The sequence below is a fragment of the Apteryx rowi genome, unplaced genomic scaffold (genome assembly GCF_003343035.1).
Source record: "Apteryx rowi isolate R43461 unplaced genomic scaffold, aptRow1 scaffold_38, whole genome shotgun sequence".
NCBI lineage: Eukaryota > Metazoa > Chordata > Aves > Apterygiformes > Apterygidae > Apteryx > Apteryx rowi.
The window spans coordinates 526914-548269 of NW_020450307.1; the positions used below are offsets into that span (position 1 = coordinate 526914).

The 21356-nt window shown below is 37.0% G+C and overlaps 2 protein-coding genes across 2 annotated transcripts; both read right to left on the reverse strand.

Moving 5' to 3' along the window:
* Window positions 1-733: 733 nt before the first annotated feature.
* On the reverse strand, window positions 734-5766 carry LOC112970071 (arylacetamide deacetylase-like 4). The gene is made up of 4 exons (XM_026074050.1): window positions 5584-5766; window positions 3542-3758; window positions 2013-2076; window positions 734-1508 (listed from the first exon to the last, which is right to left on the reverse strand). The coding sequence occupies exons 1-4, from the start codon at window positions 5764-5766 to the stop codon at window positions 734-736; spliced, it is 1239 nt and encodes a 412-aa protein (XP_025929835.1).
* A 6927-nt stretch (window positions 5767-12693) lies between these two features.
* Window positions 12694-20514, reverse strand: LOC112970123 (arylacetamide deacetylase-like 4). Its single transcript, XM_026074148.1, has 4 exons — window positions 20359-20514; window positions 15384-15600; window positions 14572-14635; window positions 12694-13471 (listed from the first exon to the last, which is right to left on the reverse strand). The coding sequence occupies exons 1-4, from the start codon at window positions 20512-20514 to the stop codon at window positions 12694-12696; spliced, it is 1215 nt and encodes a 404-aa protein (XP_025929933.1).
* Between the last annotated feature and the right edge of the window lie 842 nt (window positions 20515-21356).

The window sequence follows — 21356 nt, forward strand, 5'->3', positions numbered from 1 at the left end:
AAGATAACAGGTAGCATAATAGGTAAGAGCATAAGATAATCTTAAAAGAAAAGGTACAAAAAAGAAAAGACTTCTYGCCTCTGCACTCCCCTAACATGTGCACTCTCACTGAAGCTTAGATATTCCTGTTTAAGAAACAAGTTCCAAAAAAACAATTTCTTGGATTTCAAATAAAATCAAACCCATCATAGTTCCACTTTAGAACTTCTGTTCCAGGCAGAAACCTGTATATTCAGAAAAGTATAGTCTTTGTGGAAACTAACCCTGGAAAATAAGACATCACAGAACCTAAAATGTTGTCCTTTCCATCTGGTACCTTAAACATCTCATATAATCTTACGAGGTCCAAAGTAGTCCCCCGTTGTTGTCTTCAGTGTTTCTATGCAGTGGAGGAAGCTTCAGGAAGAGATGTTCTTGTTGCTTGCCTTGAATGTGTGCCAGTGATGCAAAGGCTGTCAGAACTGCTAGAGGTGAAAGAACATGTGTGTAGGTGCTTTCCTTTTGCTTTTAGATGTTACTGATGTGTTCTCATAATAAAGTTCTTTAGGATGGTGATGCTTTAAATAATGTTAGTGTTTGTTTGAGAGTCATTGCGGAAAGAGAAATCAAAGTATAAAATGCACTTCCTCATGCAGTCAAAATCCAAAACCTAAATTAAGTGCTTACTTTTTTTGCCAAGTGTAAATTTGCCAAGGATCGTGCAAGACTTGCATCATTCTTTTTATATATATTTTTATAAACTGTTTATATAATTCACAATATTATCCATAATTTTTTTTCCAGATAAAAATGAAAAAATCCCATAGCCAAAAAAGCCTAAAACTCCATGGAAACCACTCTCAGAGTGATACCAGCTTACTTGGACACCATTGTCCTCTAATCGCTTCTTGTATAACAGTCCATCATCCCTAAGCACATCAAACTCACAGGTCACAATATAAGATTCAGGGAGCTGGCAAATAACGGAGTCTTCAGCTAGAAGTGGGGAAAATGTTGTTGTTAACAGTTCCTTGACTGCTTCATGAACTTCAGGTTTATATGATGTGGATTTCTGTGGTTTGTAGCCTCTGATCTTAAATTTGTCAGGAATATTGTCTGCACTTACCCACTTCTTATACTTCAGTTTCATACTGTCAGGGACATAGCAATTCTGTAGGATGTCATCCAAAAATGATGTGTTTTTATTAAGATAACGAAGACCAAGGTAGATGACTAGCTTCGGGACTAGTATGGGGACTGAAGCATTCTGCTGATACGAAGGCAAATGAAAATCTAGCCCCTGGAGTCCTGGATAAATTAAGACCTGAGCACGTACTTTTGGAAGATCTCTCTTATTCAGTAGTATTTGGCAAATAACTGTAGCAAAATTAGCTCCACAGCTGTCACCGCCAATGATGATGAGGGTAGGATCCACATGATACTCTTCTAAATTCCTCATAAAGTATAAGGTAGCGTTGAGACAATCAAAATATTGCCCTGGATATGGGTGCTCAGGAGCCAGACGATAACTGAAATGTCAAAGACATTGTGTTGTGTGGAGTCTCCTTCTCTGGAGATATTCAAAACCCACCTGGATGCGATCCTGTGCAATGTGCTCTAGCTGACCCTGCTTGAGCAGGGGGGTTGGACTAGATGATCTCCAGAGGTCTCTTCCAGCCTCAACCATTCTGTGATTCTGTGCTTATTTTCAAAGTAACTGTAAAAATGTAACTTGCATTGTTCATGTTTAATTGGTATGGTAGTTACATAGGCCGGTTTTTCTAAATCTTAAAATGTATATTTTAATTAATCTGTCTTTTAACTTGATGTAGATTGGAAGGACAAACTGATAGTACACAGGTATTTTAGAATACTTTGCCTATAAGCACACTTCTAATTTAAATGAAAAGCTAAAGCCAGAAATAGGGAGCATAATCTAAAATACTAAAGAATTTCAGCACGTATTTCAGAAATGTTTCAACTGTGAACTATAATACAACATATATTTCTACATAAAAGTAGCACGCACTTACCCAACAGACACAACCACTGAGTTGCATTCTCTGGCAATGTAGCGGCATACTCTTTCAAAAGCTCCTGAAGACAAAGTTTATCAGAAATGATGTTTTAAAAAGCAAGTATCCTTAGAAATTAAAACTTAGATTCTTTAGATTCTAAGGAGCTGACCATATGCTCTATGGAAGCCACTGCAGTCTGAGACTGATGAGTTATTTCTCCTATGCAATGCAGTCTTTAACATATTTTTTGTATATTGGTCAATGGCTGATTTCAGTGCATAATATGAGCATGTAAGAATGATAATACTAGGAAAAAACAAAAGTCTACCTAGGCTGCTATCTCTGCTAGCTGTCAACAGAAGATGTCTATGGAGAAGCATAAGCTGAGGACAAGCATATAGTGATACTTCATACAGAAGCGTACAAAAAGTTGAGGCCCAGGGGACTCTTTGAGACAGAAGCTGTGTCTTTGTATTTAATGCCCCTGATCAATTTTTCCTCCCCAAATTTTTCTGATCGCTTCTTGAACCCATGGAAGATTTTAACATTAACAACTTTGTGCAACACAAAGTTCCGTAGCTTGCTTACAAAGGTGTAAAGAACCATTAATGGCATTAGTTCATGTACTGTAAGAGGCAGTGAAAAATCATTCCCTCTTTAACTTCTTTAACTTCCTGGCTTCTCATGATTTTGTCGACCTCTATCATATCTCCCTTTACTCATCTTCTTGAGCCTGAAGAGTCTTAGTCTAATCGCTTATTCTCAATATGGAAACACTTTTATCATCCGTGCAGCCCCTCTCTGATTTTTTTTTCTAGTACTGCTATATCCTTTTTGACATATGGAAACTAGAACTTCAAGCAGTATTCAACGTTTAGGTGCACCATGGATTTATTACAGTGGTATAAAGAAGTTTCCTGTTTTGTCCTGTCCTCCTTTCCCAATAGTAATTCCTAATGTTTTATATACTTTTTTGACTGTTRCTCTTCCCTGAGTCAAAGTTTTCATGAAACTTTCTACCATAACCCCAAGATCTTCTTCCTGCACAGCTGTGGTCATCTTAGAGTCCATAGTTTTATTTGAAAAATCAGGTTGTTCTGTCCATCAGTTTTGCTTCTTTACACTCCATTTCACATATCACTTTAGTGTCTAATGCTTTGATATCATAAAGACCTTCTGCAGTTTTCCAGTCATCCTTTTACTATCGTGAAGGGCTTACTGTCATCTCACCTTTCACCCTCTTTCCTGTTAACCAGTCTGGTTTTGAGCATCTCCAAGGATGGATACCCCACAAGTTCTCAGGGCAACCTGTTCCAGTGTTTACCCTTATACTAAAGAAGTTTTTCCTTATATTCCTTATGTGAATATGCTTAACTGTGCACCACCCTATTAACTCTGTAAGGTGCTTTGCAGTTACTATTGATATTGCCGTGACTACTGTCGTTAGGRAGGACAGATGAGAAATTGACTGACATATGTCTGGAGGTAAAAATTCAAAGGTTTGGATTTGATTGTTAAAATGATAAAACTTGCTGATTTCTTACTAATACTCCCAAATGTGCCAGCGCCTCCATGGAAATACAGTATTCCTCTTCTTTTGCCAGTGGGTGGCTGTTTCGGCTGATAAATCCTCAATGGTACCTCATCTACTTTGAGATCTTTGATAAGGAGCTTTGAATCTCTCCATGGTGGTATTCCATCTGACACAAATCGCAGTAAGCTCAAGTCACTGCAGATTCCTAGCTTCTCCAAAATCTTTCCCTGTTAAAAAGAAAGAAGTCAGCAAATGATTAGTATAAAAGGTTCCAACTCTCTATAATTTAGGAAAAAAAAAGGCGGGGGGGAGTGTTGTATTTCAGGAAATAGTAGAGACAGTACTTCAGTGGAGTTATGGTGACTATTGAAAAATCATTAAACTGTTTGATTGACTTGAGAGTTACTGAAGACTGTTTAACCTGCAGCCTTTTGGCAATCCTGTTCCGCATAGGCAGTTGTCTTCTTGCTCATTATTCATTTTTTGAACGTTTCTTTTGGTGAATATAAAAAATAATCACAAATGTATTTGAGCTGAAAATATGGGGGGAAAATAGAAAAATAATCTTTGATTTAGAAATAAATAGGAGATAGCTATGGGTGTAAGGGTGAAGAAAGAGAGATTAAAATGCTAATTTATAAAAGTAGGCTCTGCAAAAAATTTGGGGAGTGGTAGGCTCTTGCATGCGACATGGTCAGGAATACAAACGGCAGCRATATCACACTGGTTGCTTCTATTTCTTACAGATGTGGGGAAAACAGGGCAACATTTCAAAAGTGGGGTTTYAGTATCTCCTGTATTAAAGATATTATATATTTTGCATTAAAAAGTACAAAGAAAATTCATTGACTTAGGAAGAATTTTTTGAGGTTTGATGGGGAAGAAAAGACTTACTGTATTTAAGCTGCCTCATAATGTCTTAACTTTAAAAACAAATGTTTAAAAGTCCAATATCAAAATACTGTGCTGTTTCTAAGGGAAAATGTCCACACTTTGAAGGGATTGAGTGGCCGTGTTTGGCCCAAGGAAGGTCGTGTTTTAAGACTAACATACACAGATCTAGAAGATAGTTTAACTCACTCACTAAGAGCTTCTTTTATATTAAATGTTTTCTTTTCCCCTCTAAAAATCTGTATTAAGTTTCTATGACACTGACAATGTCATGTGACTTTGGAAGTAGAAGGAACAAGTTCCAGTGTGATAGTTTTTTACTTCTTTAACGTTTGCATTCAAGAAATGACGTGTCAGTCCCAAAATTAGTGGTGGAAAGGAGTAAGTTTCAGTTATTATCTTGGTCTGAAAAAACATAGAAAAAAAAAAAAGAAACTGTGGAAAATATTGCATTTTAACTATTTTCCAGAATGATTCATTTCAGTTTTCCATTTGAAAGATTTGTAAATTTTGCCTCCATATAATGGAGTTAATGAGAATGGATATATTGGAAATATGTTAGGTTCACAATTGTGTGAGTAAACCACACACAGACACAYATACATTTTTAAATAATGAGAGACACCTAAATGTGTTGTCGATAAATACTCCTATATCATACTTGCTGAACAAGCTACACATGGAGAAAGCCCAAAGAATTCCTATCCATTTTTATTTTTTATTTTATTGTTCTTAACGCATTGTGCATATAAATCTATGATTATATATGTATGAGTGTGGATAATAAATACAGCACAAAGCAAATATAAAGAGGAATTATGTAGGCTTTCGTCTGAATAGATAGCCTTTCTATACGTATGTCCAATTCAGTAGGTACAGTATAATATTTTAAAAAAATTTTCATGTGAAACTTTTTCCAGATGTAAAGGGGCTGCAGATTGACAGTTGCATGGAAAAATCTAAATAAGCTTTTAAGATTAGTCATATTCTTGGTCATATAAAATAATTTAACATGATTCAGTTCATATAACGATGAGTACAGGCTTCAGGGGAGTGCATTATTTCTTCTTTTCTTTTTTTTTCTTAAGCCGATACCTTCCAGCTCCCAAATATTCTACCAAAATAAAAGTGAAATTCCCAATTTTAAGAAAGATAACTTACCGCGGCCATGGTTGAAATGAACAATGAATGGAAAAAACGAAGCTTTAGAGGTTGGTCAATCCCAGGTGGCAGTTCTGACTTGGCAATGTCATAAAATAACGCCCCCAAAAAAAGTACTGGTAATATAACAGGAGAAAAGACAACTATTCCTATTATTGCTAAAGTTGTATAAACAAATGCCATTTCACGTCTCTGAAAGTGGTGAACTCTTTAATTAAAAAAAAAAAAAATTGTGTGCTCTCAGGCCTTGTTTCTCCAGTGTTTCTGAGGTCTCTAAATACTCAGTTCGTAAGCAGAAATAGAAAGGTTAATGTTGCAATACTCTAATTTTCTCCACCCTTCTTTTCTTTTGTAATTGATCCTATTGGCAACACTTCCTTATACTAAAAAAAGTAGGGGGGAGCATTTACCATTTACAAAAAGTTTCAATGTATATGTACTTGATTGATATAGTGAGTTCTTCACTAACAATGCRAAATGAATATTCAGAGGGGCCCTTTAAATCTCACGATTGTCTATGGCTTATTATAAACTTATTATGGATGGACATTCCTGTTGTGGAGATTTTAAATGTGGTTTAAGTAAGAGCGCAGCTGCTTAGTGTMTAACTTGTGATATGCTTTTGCCGAAAGATTTGCTCAGTTATCTCGTGTGATGTATGTCTGCATTACATTAGGCAGCAAAGAGATTTTGTGCACAGATACTGTGCTTTATACTGAAATAGGAGTACAGAAAGTCCCTGTAAAACCTGTGCTAGACAGTGCAAGTCTTAATTTATGTTAAAATCTCTCCAGCTGCATGGTGGTGTCTTTCTAGATTCAAGCCGCTATTGTTTCTGGTAAAAGCTTTTCACTAATTAAACCCTAAGAATTTTATATTCACCATAATTCTTTTTTATGATTTAATTTGGAGGAGTTAGGAATGCATGTATATTAGTGGGGGATGATTAACATTGGTGACAGTTGTTTATAATTATTCTGTTTTGTAYGCTTCATATCAGAATTTCATTTTCCACACAATTTTAAAGTTACAGTTCCTAAACTTTTTTTCCTGTATTGGCTTTCAGAATAAAATTCCAGCCTGAAAACTGAATTAGTCCTTAGCTTCATTAGTTCAGTGTTAAAAACAAAATAATCATGACAGGTGACTTGCACAATTTCAGCTTGCACAGATAAGAATGCGTGGGATAAAGCGATGTAAAGCTGCACTACTGTTTGTGAAATAGGCAAACCCACAGCTGGTCACAGCAAGGGCTTTTTCTTTGCTGAGGTTTAGTTATTTAGAACATTTGCATGATACTGTAATAAAAAAATTTTGGAAAAAAAATTATTCTTATGAAAAATACTTTTGGTTTTGAAAAAAATTCTGTTTTTCATATTTTCTCAGTTTCCTTTGTTTTCCTTTTATAGTATCAAAATGGCGAGGTACCAGAGAAGAAAGAAAAAGGGACAGGGCTTGCATTTTGTGTGTGTGGGGGGGGTCCCCCCCAAAACCTCCCTACCCCAGCCATTCTCTAATTTTTACTATAGCAGCCTTTTCTCYCTTACATGGATCACAAATCCAGTGATATAGCTGGTCTTATAAGCGTCGGATTGTAGACTGTTGAAACCATACCCAGATATCCAGGGTGAGTGGTCATTCTGACCATACATAGGACTTTCTGTAATACAGCAGCGTGGTGTCATCCTACCCATGTTTTAGGGAATTAGTTCTCTTGAATAGTTTCTATATAGTGTGACATTGTAGCACAGCCTGTGTTTTTTACTGGCTATTTGTTTTGCCATATAATGCCAGCAAAACAGTAGACCAATATAGTTCTTACTAAGTGCTTATGTCTGGTGTCCGTACCATCAATCAAAATATCCTGAAATAAGTTAAAACAGAGAGATCGGCCTTGAATATGGTAGTCAGGTGTTTCTACCAATTTTTTATGCTCGAATCCTCAGAGAAACAGTATTCTGTACTTTCAAAAGAACCTGCAATCAAAAAGAGTACTAAACTACCTAAACCAGTTATTACTGTGAGGACAGTAAATGAAACTTTTAAAAATAACCAATAATAATAGAATTAAATAAAATTATATTTGGAATGGATTAGTTCAGATTGTGAAAGCTTCGTACAGGAAGGTTAGGTGTTATAACAATACCTATTCAGAGAAACATGAACTTTGCTGATATTTTGTCATTTGTAGGTTTTTTGTTTTGGGTTTTTTTTTCCCCCCTCTACAGGCTTTAACTGCTTTTTTTTGTAGAGCCTACACAGAGGTGGAATCGTCAGCCTCTTTCTGTAGATTGAGAATGCCTAAAACTCATCAACCTCGCATCAACTTCTCTGCTTATCAGTTTAAGTGGTAGGTGGCTTTCAAATCAAATACTGATAAAAGCAGAAGTGTCAGGATGGTTGGTGCTAGTGAGCTATATGAATGTCAGGTGCTACTGTTTTTGCTGTAATGTCTTTCTCTAAATATTGCAAAACATTTCACTTCTGATTATACGCTGTGTTAGGAAACAATTGACTCTTAGGGAGGTCCAGTGCGTAATACAGGAAATACTACAAGGATTACCTAAAGCATGGTAAAGTAGCCAGGTGTAATGACTGAAGTATTGATTCAGTCAAGTATAGCCAGGTTTAATGGCTAACTGGAAGTCAGAAAGCTAAGAAAACAGGAAAAAATAATGTAATCCAAAGAGGAAGAATTAAGAGCAGAAATAATARCTGATTGATACTTTCTTTTTTTCTTTTTCTTTTTTTTTTCTGTTTTCATTTTTTTTAATAGGTACATTTCAAAACCAAACACTCCTATACAGCTTGTCTTTGTTTTGTTTTTAATATACTCCAGGTAACACAATAGGACAACTAGACTCTGTAGTGCAATTTAACCAGATTCCAGTTTTACCAGATAGAGCATGTATGAAACTTCCCATCCTGCCCTTGACGTTTCTGCATTTACATAAGCAAACGGCTAAAAGCATCTCAGACCCCTTCATAGCTGTACGCCTCAGACTTCTGGTCTGTGACATGGACTCAATATCTCCTGTGCAGGGACAGTAAGGAGCTTTAAGAAATTACAGCTTAGTAAGTGCTCTGTGCTACTCTGTTAAAGGTGCTATGCATTTGCTTGATTTATCTCCTTCTTCACTCAGCCTGCCTCCGACCTACCCTGCGGTGTCCTCCCTTTCTGTTATCTCCATCTCCCCACCCAAATTAGTAGCCCCTCCTTACRCATTTTGCTCTTACTCATGACTGAAAGCCATCTTCCATTTAGTCTCCTGTGAGTCTTTATTTTAACTTTTCCTTTCTTCCTCTAAGTCCTTCGTTGAAGTATACTCCTTTCAAAAGACTCCCAGGTTAAACATCTGCTAAAAAAAAAATGCATTAAAAAGCTGTACTGTGTCAAAAACTTTCAAATAAAAATGATGATGAATGTTACGTATTAACATTCAGTGATGGAGATTCACGTCTTAGTGCATTGTCCAGTTCAGAGTAGGTATATTTTTGAAATAATAACTACTCTACTACCCAAGGTTTCTGTTACATAGCATTTTGAAATGTGGATGAGTTCTTGGATATATGTTTATCTCTGTGGCTGTGCAGTTCTGTTCCTCAGCATTGATGAACTCCATTTCACCAACATGGAATCTAAATAAGCTACTCTAGAACATCTACCGGGAATTTCATGATGGGTCACAACACCAAAATATATTCTCATTAAATCACAGATTTTTTTGAATACAAATATTGAAACTGCAGCCAGCGTGAATTTGCTGTGGCCAGATCGTTTGAGAATCATTACTCCAAATACTGACTCAGTGTAGCAGTTTCCTCATTATCCAAAGGAGAGACACAAAACCCAGTGAATCGTTGGGGTGATGGACAGTCAGCGGAAGAGGACTGACAGGAACAAAAGCAGCCGATGTTTGCAGGATTCTGCTTATTTATTTCAGCACCAGTATCCTGCAGAGAATGGATAGCAAAAACAGGCAATAGTATTGAATGTTCTATTATAAATAGTAAGTGTTTATTTGGAGTTTTTTCTCATTGTCTGCTTATTTTCCAAAATACTTGTTGTATATTGACTATTAACTGGGATGGTACAGAGCCATTGTAAAGACAGCAAAGCTGTCTTTAAGAGTTGAAGTTGTAGACTTCTGTAACACACCACTGTGACTTGACTGGTTTAGGACAGGTAATGTAGCTTTTAAAAATTGTGATGGCTTGAAATATGTTCTATTATTAAATGTACAGCTTTAGTGCGTATGAAGGTGTAACAACAGGTTCAGTAAAAATATTTGAATCTAAAATACTGATTGGCCTTTTGTAATGTCTTTCAGGTGTTCATACTCTGTGCCTAGAGAAGTTTGCCAGGTTACTCTGGTGGCATTTAAAACTCAGTTGTGTACTGACATCTGGTGATAGGAATGTACAACAGATGTGCTTGCCTCTTTATTTTTATTTTTACTTTAGTCTTTCTATCATACCTAATTGTTCAAACGGTATCAAAACCTTTCAGCTGTACTGAACTTTCCAGCATTTCGCTAGTTTTGGGGTCTTGGCAATGTTCTGGTCTGTTGTTGACTCCTTTTATTTGGGATACGCTGCCTTTGGGCCAAGGTCTGGAGGCCAGCTAAACAAATGTGGGTCACGTCCACATTATTTAAGGTTAACGCCTCTGGAGCGGACCAGCCTTCTCCATGCTATATTACTGGTTGGAAAGCATCATGGCATAGTCAGCCTCTTTACTATCCTTAGGATGCAAACTTGGGAGTAAATTACCGCCTCAGTCATACTCACGTCTCCTAGTTAACAGCTTCTAATTTACTTGAAGTCACCACAGTGTTTCATACAGTATACACAATGTTCCTCACTCAGTATGTGTCTGCACAGCCATATCAAAAGGGAACAAAACTTGATGTTTTGTATTTTTTCAACTAATGTTAATGGCAGGCTACAAAGCATATAAACGTTTCTCCTCCGGAATGTGCTTTTACAGGGAATAATAAACACATATCTATATCATGTATCTATATCATGTGTGAAATGAAGATCTTCAGAGTGCTAAGGGAAATGAAATTTAGGTTCACTATTTTAATTTTATCTGTACCCAAAATGAGCATGAAGCATAGGTTGAACAGTGTGAATGCTCATATATAAGACATTTTGCTCAAGAAAAAGGTTTCATTGTAAAAGGAGTATTTTCTCTGAGATTTTATTGTGAGTACTAAAAATTCAAAATTATCAGTTATTTCACTCGAGTCATAAAAGAAAGAAAAGATCTGAAATATCTTCAGAATGTCTTGTTTAGGCTTGATTACTCAGGAGATATTTGACAGTTGTCAGTGGGGGATATTTTTGCCTCTTTCTGACCTCTTCTCTAGTCTAGTGTTAGGAATGTACCTTTCTGTGGACAAACTGCTGCTGATCTCAATGGAGGAAGTAAACTTCGAAATTGGCGGGTAGGTTGCCCTTACGAAAAATATTCAGTGTTGACTGATGTGTGCCTAGAAATCAGGAAAAATTTGTAGGAGGTTTTTTGCATTTGTGCTTATTCAAATCGTATTCATTCAGAAAAGCCATGTGGAAGAGCCATATAAAATTTCTTTGTTTTCCTCATCAAAGAGGTTATACTTTGAGTGTAACTGTCATTCACATATTTCTGGGAGGGTTTATTTTCCTCTTATACTGAATGTAGATAATCTAATCATGCAGAGTATTGCAGGAAATTTTTCTGTTGATAGCTGGGTGTTGTCTTGCATCTGTAGACCTCTTTACACAATTGTCTGCAGCACACTTTTGATTATAGCTTAAATACACCAGAATATCAGCAAGTACCACAATACTATTTCAATCTTTTGGGCAAGGGATCAGTGGGGCTTCAGAGAGTTGTGAGTGAGGATCAGGCTGCTCATTCTCAAGACAGTCCGATGTCACTGGAGGTCCAGGACCTGTCCCTGGAGACTCTTCCCTCTACCCCTGCAGCACAAAATAGTACAAGGATCACTGAGCCGCTTCTGCATTTCCTGTTTGCTGGGATCCCCTTTCTTAGCCTGGCCCTTCCTCCAGCCACATGCGGGTGACAGGTCTGCTCTGGCACTTGGAGGGACAAGGAAAGAGCACTAATAATTGGGAGAAGAGAATGGGGGAATGTGGCTTTCCTGCTGTCTTTCCCATTTTCCGTCACTGGGAAGAGGAAGCCTCACAGTCATTCTAGGTCTTGGGAAACGAATGATCAAGGCTTAGAGGAGGCAGAGAAGTGCTATGAGTGGTGCATAGAGTGACTAGCCCAGGCCATGCAGGATGTCACAGAGAAGGACACAAGAATGATATCATGAATATTAATCACACCTAAGAACCTTAATGCTCATCACCTGATATCAGTGTATCATCCATCGCTATATCCTGCTGTCTGCTTCAGACAGTGCAGGCCTAGAGTTAGTAGAGGTTCTTTGTATAGTGACTGATATTAATTTATATTCATGTATATCTGCATCTATATATAAAATATATATGCATGATCTATTTTTAATACAGATGCTATATTCCTCAATCAGTATAGTTTTGCAACATCTGTAGTTCCAGGTCTAACCCTTTTCCCAATATCCTTTTTTTTTCTTCTGCTGTCTTTCTTTTATGTGTGTGCTCAAGTCTTTCCATCTATACTAGGTCCTCTCTGCACTCCAGGCGTGCCTCACGTTCAGCTTCCATCAGATTTAGGCTTTTATAAATCATTGACCATGTTCAGTATATGTTTAACCTGTCAGTCCTTGCCCTGTTACTCTAAGCCCCAAGTTGTCCTTAAATCACAGTTTGTGCATTAATAGTATCAGAACTTTATTAAGCCAAACTGCACTGCAAAAACTTGTCTTGGAGGACCAGATCATTTATGGGTACAGCAGAATACTCTGACAAGGTGATGGAAGGAAGAAAAGTAAGTTCATCTGATTGTGTTTATCCTAAGTAAGAATGAAACAAAAGCCATCACCTAATCAGGTTCTTAGGTAAAAAGAAGACAGGTCTAATACAGAAATTTCAAAGGTGATTTAAGAAAAGGGAAAATTGAGGGTTTCTTGAAATTTTTGCAATGAGTAAGAAAGGAAAGCATGAAGTGAAGTTTTATATTGATTCTAGAAAATCTGCTATCCTTTGTAGGCCTTTATTTCCAGACTGAAATGATGTCATCCTACTAAGATGAGCTAAGTATATTGTGCCATGGAATCCCTCTTCCAGATGACACCAGGTCACTTTTATGCCATGATCCTCTAATCGCTTCTTGTACAGCAGTCCATCATCTCTAAGCACATCGAATTCACAAGTCAAAATGAAAGCCTCAGGAAGCTGAGCAATAACAGTATCTTCAGCTATTAGGGGTGAACAAACTGGGTCAAAAACAGTCTTGGTTAATGCATGGATTTCTTCTGAGAATGGATGTATTTTTTCTGGTTTGTAGCCTCTTGTTTTAAACTCTGCAGGGATGTTGTCAGAACTCAGCCATTTCTGATACTTCAGTTGGAAATCTTCTGGAATATGAACACCTTTAAACATATCATTCATGATTGATACGTCTTTATTGAGATACTTCAAACCAAGACTGAGGGTTCGTTCCTTTAACAAGGCAGGGACTCCCTTGTTCTGCTGGTAAGAAGGCAAATTAAAGTTCATACCCTGGAGATAAGGATATATCAGTATTTGTGCTCTCAGCTTTGGGAGGTCTTTTCTGTTCACCATTGCTTGGGCAACAGCAGCAGCGAGTGTACCTCCACTACTGTCTCCACAGACAATAACACGAGTAGGGTCTACTCCATAATCTTCTGCAGTCCTCATAAAGTGTATTGTGGCAGCAAGACAGTCCTCAAACTGGACTGGATGTGGGTACTCAGGAGCTAAGCGATACCTAAATATGAGTGAAAGTCTTTTAACATAGTCGTATCTAATGAATAGTCCTGTTGTCATCTTTTCATTCACACACTTTCCTGAAGATAGGAAATATTCTGACATTAATATAATTTTGTTACTGAAATTATAATTGCCYATGATGACCTAGTTGCTGCTATTGATATTGTTTAGAGGAGTTTTGGTACATTATTCTATAATTGTAGAATACATTCTTTAATTACTTGTCTTTTAGGTGACTGAAGGTACGCACTGAGTTATTCTGGCATTAGTTGGCAAGGCATGGATGTATGAATCAGTCATCAGCTGTTCTAGTTAGAAATCAAAACAAAAAATTCCCTACAAAATATTAGAGAATAAGAGCTTAGAAAAATTATAATGAAAACATGAAAGACTGTTTTTTTTATAGGCTGAATTTTTTTATGAACACAATCAGTAAGAGCCAATGACTCTTAAGGAATTTTAGGATCTAGGTAGTAATTAGCACAATTTTAATCAAACTCCAAGACTGAACTCTTCTTTTTCCTGAACTCTTAAAAATTGGTTCTTTTAGAAGTCCATTAGAGCTCATCAGAATAAGTTTTGAAATGTTTATCTCATGTTGATTGCAAGCGAATTGTGGAGTTTGTTTGGTTTTGGTGTTTTTGTCACCTGTGTCCCATCCCAACCTGTTTCCTGCCCTCTGCCCTCCCCACCCTTCCACMCCCCCCCCAGTTTTTCAGAACTACCACCAAAATGAGTATTTGGTAGCTTGGGCAACTTTGTTTTAACAGAGATGGTTATACTTCAAACACAATGTTTGCTTTCTGCTTGAAGTGGTTGGGTATGGCTTTAGGAAACAAACATTCTCATCTCCTAACAGTTGCTGCAAATTATAAAATTATTATAATGGATTTTATTTGGAAATAAGCAAGTGAGGATTAGCTGAGTAATTCTTTCTAAATAATTAGTGCTGGGGAAACACATGTGATCATTAAATGTTAAGTGCTCTGTTCAGTGTTTGCAATGAACCTGGCTTGCCCAGACTAGGCATTAAAGACTTACAAACCTAGAAGGAGACACAAATGGCTATCATTGTGTGGCTGGACTGAGCCCACTTACCCAACAGAGACAACCACTGAATTGCTGGTTTTAGCGAAAGAGCGGCATGTTCTTTCATAGGCCCCTGTAAAACAAAATATTTCAATGGMATTATAATTTGCTCTGAAAATAATTCAAATTATAATATTCTGAAATTCTTATCTCAGTTCTGTGAATAAAGCTACACTGTAATTCTCCTGTTGTTGGCATGGTGTAAGCTAGATATGGCTCACAGTTTCATTAATGTCTGTGGGAATCTTCTTGTCAGTAAGAAACCTGGAATTTATACCACTGCCTTTTTTGATCAGCTCTGTGAAAAGCTAACAGCACCGTTGCTGCCATGAGTAAAGTAACATCAAAGCTGAGAAGTTATTAAAAAGAACTGTCCAACATCTGGCACAATGATTTTTCTCATGCATGAGATACCACCTAATCTCTCACCCCTTTCCATTTCAAACTTTTCTTCTTGTTTTGCCCCTATAAAGACACACAATAGTGTTCACATGTACATGCAAGCTTACACACACACAAACGCAAACTGGGTTCTTTAAGAAATAAAATTACAATGAGATATTTTCAACACTTGCTTAAGCAGCAGGGAGCGAAAGGGAAAAAAAATGGTATTTTGAATGATCAGAGGATAAAGTCCTAGATTACATATATTTAACATGGTGCCTACTACATGAAAATAAAATTATTCTGCCATTCTGAGGTAAATTTTGTTATTTATAACATTTAACCTGTTAGTTTTTCTGGTCATTTAAGAAATACCATGTCAGGTCAGCAACTATATCATATTTGTAATTATAGCTCTTGTTGTTTAAATTTCTTACGAATGCTTCCAAACAGTCCAACTCCTCCATGAAAATAAAGGATTCCTCTTCTTTGGCCAGTGGTTGGTATTTTTGGCTGGTAAATTCTTACTTCAATCTTTTCAAACCTTAAGTCCTTGATGAAAAGGTGATTATCTTTTAATGGTGGTATTCCGTCCATTGCAGTCCTGAGGATCTGGACTTCTGAGATGAGACCTAATTTGTCTAAAAATTTTGCCTGTTAATAAAGGGAAAGAAACCACAAATTAGTGCAAATTTCCATCGTACCTGGAGAACGATTGTGGAAAGCTTACATTTCCTCGGTCAGTTCCAACTTTGTCTCCTGCTGGTTCTGACAACGAAGTGGACAGTTACGATGGTGATACAGATACATCTTCATTGTAATGTCATACCTACCAATGTTCGAAATTCAAAGAGTGGATTTGACAGGAATGGTTGAACTTATCTTCTGTAGCTGCCTGAGAAGAACCTCCTGCCCTGCCTCCACACTTCTCTGAAAGCGAGAGCTGAGAGCCTGGCTGACAGTCTCTTGCAGAGGTAGAATCCCGGTAATTGGCTCCTTAATATTATCTTGCTTCAGCAAGAGCCCAATCTATTGCAAAATCAGTAGAAAACTGGAGAAAATAGGGTAGTAGATGACAGCTAAAGGAGTGTTCTAAACCAGAAGTGGTAAAGTTGGCAGATGTAGAGACTGGATGTAGGTAATCAACTTATTCTGGATATTGTAGCAGTTAGTCTTCAGATCATCGCAGTSATTGCTTATAGGCTGGATTTGGATCATAACTACAGAGCGAGGCCAGAACGTATTCCAGTGACAGTGTCTTGAGCCGGTTGGTCTCTGCCATACTAAAATTACTTTAAAAGTCTGAATGCAGATGTCTCTGGCAAAAATCTTGTGACCATAGTGTTAATACTATCTAGAAAAACATGGGGCTAACTTCCTTGGTAGTAATTTCTAGGTTATATTAGAAATATTAGATCAGATCATGGCATTTGTCAAATGATTTTCTTAAGAGCCTCAAAACAGCAGTGGCAAAATCCTGGCTCTGTTTATATCAGTAGGAAAATGCTCAAACTATTTATAATAGATAAAAGAAAGTGTGAAATTCTTCCAACTCTCAGGAATTTAAGTGGCCCTGTGCCTGAACAAAATAAGGGGAGAGTAGTTAAAGCATTTTGAACATTGCCTTGCCTGAAGAAATATGACTAATCCATTGGTTGCCCAAAGTGAACCTGTTTTTTGGCTTGCAGAAAAAAATTGTCCTTAATATTAATTACAGCTGGCCTCCTGAACAAGTATTATTTTGAACCTTACTGTGATCTTCTCACAACTCTGCAATTAATATTTAAACATTTGGGCCAAAAAACTCTCATGTCAGTCTAAGCTGGTCTACTTTGTTACATGTGGATAGCTTTAAGCTATTTCAGATCTAATCTGTTCTAGTCTATTCCTGCTCCAGATGAAAAATACCTAGGCAGTGTCATTATATTTCCACTCTATTTGGATTAAATTTTGTACTTTTTTTTCTTCAGTATTTGACTTCTCTAGTGGTAGATTATGTGGTTCAACCTTGATCAGCTTCTAGTGATCATGAGTAATTTGTTGTGTTGCCATTAATTCTTTCTGAAATAGGTATGCATGAATATATATGCAAAGATATATACTGCATATATCTTAAAATACCCCAGTAAGAGTCTTGTGGCTTTCTCTTCATGTTTCACAATCCTGATATAGCTAAATAATGCGGTTCTAGTAAATTTGTTGTAGGTATCCCATTTTATACCATTTGCAGGGCTGACCCCAAGCGCGAGCGGGATCATCTTGTGGCCAAGGTTTAGACTCAGACTGGTTCCTTCTGCAGAAATCCTGTATGATGTCTGTAGGAAAATAATTTTGTTTCTTTAATCCTCCACTTTCCTCTGGTGTTTTCTTTCCTTGTGCTAATACTTTTGTAACAGTAAAGGTTACTCCTGTAATTAGCTGTACTTGATAATATATTGTTTATATACTATATAGAGACCATCTTTGTCTCATAAATACTGAAAAAATAGGAGTCCTTATCAACAGCTGTGCTTACTGTTGGCAGTACAACTGATGTCTCATTTTTGTTAAACTTGCAATAGTTTTACTGGCCAACTTTCACAGAGACTAGCATTTGCTTATATTGTTCTTGTTCACAGCTAGCAGTGAAGTGACTGTATGCTATGGACTACCTGCAACAAAGGACAGTTACGGCAGACATCAGTAGTTAGTGTTATCACACGCAATCTTCCTAGTAAACTCTGTTAATCTTGTGTTGCTGTTTTAAATTATGCAGTTCCTGTAAGTAGAACTTTTACAAAAATCAAGAAAGTCTGTACTTTTGCTTTGTTTTCTGATTTGAGTCCATTTTTTAAGCGGATATGCTCCCTCAGAATGAGGTAGTTTGGGGCCTAAAATTCCTGGAAAAAAAGTGGTCACTTGCCTCTCTGCTGCAAGACTGGAATATGTGTAGATAAAGTTACACTTAGAACATATCTAGACGTTGCATCACTGATTTCTTTGTTACTAGCAATCCAGCTTTGAGGGTCTTCATAAAGCTTTCTCCCTCATAGGTGATTAACCAAGTTAATCAAACACGACCTACATTTTGACATTTGCAAATAAATACAACTGCTTAATCATATAATTTGTAAATCAGTAATTGGTCAGTTTGGTTATATGATTAAGGATCATTTAACACTATAGCTGACACAACAGCATAAGGTTGCCAAGAAAATTGATACTACTAAAGAATTACTGGTGGTGTAAGAAGGTTAAAGAACAGGACTAGAAAACTGTGACTCCAGCTGAAGAGTTGCCTAGCTCAGCCTCTGCGATCAATATAGATGCAACAGTTTCTATTCAACTGTTGTCATCCTAAGTAAAGTACTGAAAAACTGATCCCACTGGGAACAACTGACTGATGTTGATGATTTCCAGCCGCCAGGAGAAAAGTCTTGTGAGAAGCAGAGAGGAACCTGAGTTAGATTAGAGGTGGGAATCCAGGTGCATGTTCAGGCATGGTCAGGGCCTGCAGCAACATAGATGTCATAGTATCTGTGGGAGGGATGTGATAGAGCTGTGCTAACCACGGTGTTAGGGTCCTCTGTCCTCTTTCTGCAGGTAAAGGTGCAGAGGCCTACCATGTACACCCCAGAACTCATCTGTGTTGCACTTTGTGCCCGCCCTTCTATCTAAATCATCCCTGGAAAACACTGGCTACAGGAAGTTTGCAGAGTTCTTAACACAGTAGGTAATATAATTTCCTCAGCCCATCAGTGTTCACAGCTCTATTTCACAGACAGGTTCAGTCGCAATTCCCCTGGCTATTGTTCAGCTTTACTGATCTGTTGATGGGGTTTTTCTTCTTATAAAGCAAGTATTAGACGAAAAAATAAAGGATAGGCAGATTTTTCAATGAAGAAATTTTCATAACATTAAGACATGGCTGTTTTTATGTAGATATGTCCTCATAGGTGGATGCAGACCGTTCTTGATAGAATTTATTAGGTTGGGCACAGATTCTAAGCTACTTGAAATTGGTTTGTCTCCAGTGACTTAAGATGCATCTTTTGTCTCATCTGAACACTGGATTTATGTAATTTTCCCTGCAATTTTGACATTATGGGTTGTCATCCCTTGAAAGGATCCAGCTACTTTGACATAAGTAATTGGCCTGACAGCAATGTCCAGAAATGCTAAATGACTCAGACTTTACTTGCATTTATACTTTTTTATAACTATACATTACTACTCTTATTTTCCTGTTCCTTTGAGCTGATGTGGTACAGTGCTTTTCCTTGGCCTCTCACTAGCCAGCAGAAAGGATACAAAATGATAAGATCAGAAGTTGAGAACTACATTAGTCACTGGTGAGTTTCTAAATTCTGCAGTTCAGCCTTCTGTGTATGAATTACACAGAAATAAACTTTGTCTGATGGGTGTAGTGAAGCTATTAAAGGAGATTCATACAGCGTTTTGAAAATGTGAAAGTGCACACGTACTATAGTAGATAGTAAGAAAACTTAATTTAACTTCTATCACTATCCTAATTTATTGCATTACTTTACTGTCGTAGCAGTGCTCAGATCTGGGTGAAGCACTTTTCAAGAGACAGGATGAGTCATGTCCTTGGGAGCTTACTGGCTGACTGCGAACAAAACTTAATAAGCAACRCCAAAGAACACCAAATTGCAGTGAAACATAATACACAGCCCAAAGAAACTAAAGATTTTTTTTCATTTCATTTAAAAGGCTAAAAGAAAAAAGTTTAATTTAGCTGTCACAGAAAAAAATGTTTATAAAATGACAGAGGTGACATTGAATTCAGGAGAGGATGATTGATGAAACAGAAAAGGCAACTGGTAGTCAAGTTTTAGTTTTAAAGAAAAACAAGGATGAAAAACAAAGCATCAGGAATATGACAAGGCACAGCAATAGAGAAAGAAAGTTTTAATAACGTGTACTAACTCAAAAAGGGAAGTCATATAGACGCGTTGAAAAGCAAAAGACCATCAGTGTGGCAGCTGTCTTTTAGAAGTAGAGTGATATAGTTGTAAAAGAGAAATGAGATGACATGCACACATCATTYAGTTGCTCCTTCTCTAAATAAGCACACTATCATGCAGATAGGTTCCACGTATTGCAGTGCAATTGTTTCTTAAGCCTTCCAGCACTGAGGCAACAGGATTAAAAAGCTAAAACTTAAGCCATCAGAAAAAAACAGGGTATTATACTGTCTGCAGAATTTTGTTTTTCAGTACTGTTACCTTTAATGCTCTATAGCAAGCAGTAGAGTCCAGCTACCCAGCTGAGCTGAAGGTACATGTAGTGGAGCTCACACCACCAAATAAATCAAGCTCAATATATGCAGTATATTTAAATAATAATTCTAAAAAAAACCCTCTATCAGCAATTAAGTTAAAAGTCCAGCTTCAAGCAAGGTTTACTTACCAGACCAAAACCAAAATTCAGCAAATAATGGAAAAAGTAAAGCTTTTTGCGCTGACTAAATCCAGGAGGGATTTCTGCCTTGGGGTGTTCATAGTAGATTGCCCCTGCCATAAAGACAGTCAAAGCAAGAAGAAAAATTGCTAAGAGAAGTTCCATCTCACTGTGCTGTTAAGAGTGAAATGGAGGAACTGGCTGTGACCACCTTATACCTCTGACTTTTGAAATATTTCTGAAGATAAAGGCACAGGATTAGCAATTCTCTTCTTATCCTTTCATCTAGCTTTTAAAAATGCCGATAGGAGGATGAAAACATGTGGCAATCAAACCATGCAATTAAATAGACTAACAAATAGTCGTAGGAGAGGCTTGCATAAGCAGTTTTTCATATTTACATCTAATGTGTTTTGATTCTGTGCCTGTCACCATACATCCAGTGCTTGACATAGTATCTGTAGTATCAGTGTTAAGAGAGACAAAAACCTGTTATGTCTCCCTCGATTTCTTGAGTACAGTCAAGTCTCTATTATTTCTTAGTTCTTGTGGAACAGGATTTCTTAGTAATCGCCTTCAGAGCTGCTCAGTTTCTTGATTTATTTTGCCCCTGCACCTTACTTCTCCAGACTTCTGGTGAAATCAAGTTTTTCATCTCACAGAAACATCTCTTAACCTTTTATTCAGCCATATGAAATGGTGTTGGATAATGCGCTACCTCCCTCTGTTATTAGCAATGGTACCAATAARAAGGCATTTAATAGGATATTTTGGGTATCTCACATTAACTTTGTGGATCCTAAATGTGTATATATGTGTGTGTGTATATATATTTATTTATATAAATATCAGCCTGAACATATTAAAAATACATATGTATGTATACATACACACCTCAGTTGAAAATATATGTATTTTCCCTGTGTGAAAATAGGGAAATTTTTCAGATTTCCTGATCTTCTAGTTTTAGAACGGAGTCTTTTCAAGGCAAGGATGGTATTTTCAGT

Excerpts from the sequence above, each read along its gene's own strand:
- LOC112970071 (XM_026074050.1), bottom strand. The coding sequence starts at position 5,766 with ATGGCATTTGTTTATACAACTTTAGCAATAATAGGAATAGTTGTCTTT. Across the intron at positions 2,077-3,541 it reads TGGCACATTTGGGAGTATTA|GAGCTTTTGAAAGAGTATGC; the intron begins GTAAGAAATCAG and ends CTTTGTCTTCAG. Across the intron at positions 1,509-2,012 it reads TCAGTGGTTGTGTCTGTTGG|TTATCGTCTGGCTCCTGAGC; the intron begins GTAAGTGCGTGC and ends TTGACATTTCAG.
- LOC112970123 (XM_026074148.1), bottom strand. The coding sequence starts at position 20,514 with ATGGAACTTCTCTTAGCAATTTTTCTTCTTGCTTTGACTGTCTTTATG. Across the intron at positions 14,636-15,383 it reads TGGACTGTTTGGAAGCATTC|GGGCCTATGAAAGAACATGC; the intron begins GTAAGAAATTTA and ends TTTGTTTTACAG. Across the intron at positions 13,472-14,571 it reads TCAGTGGTTGTCTCTGTTGG|GTATCGCTTAGCTCCTGAGT; the intron begins GTAAGTGGGCTC and ends ACTCATATTTAG.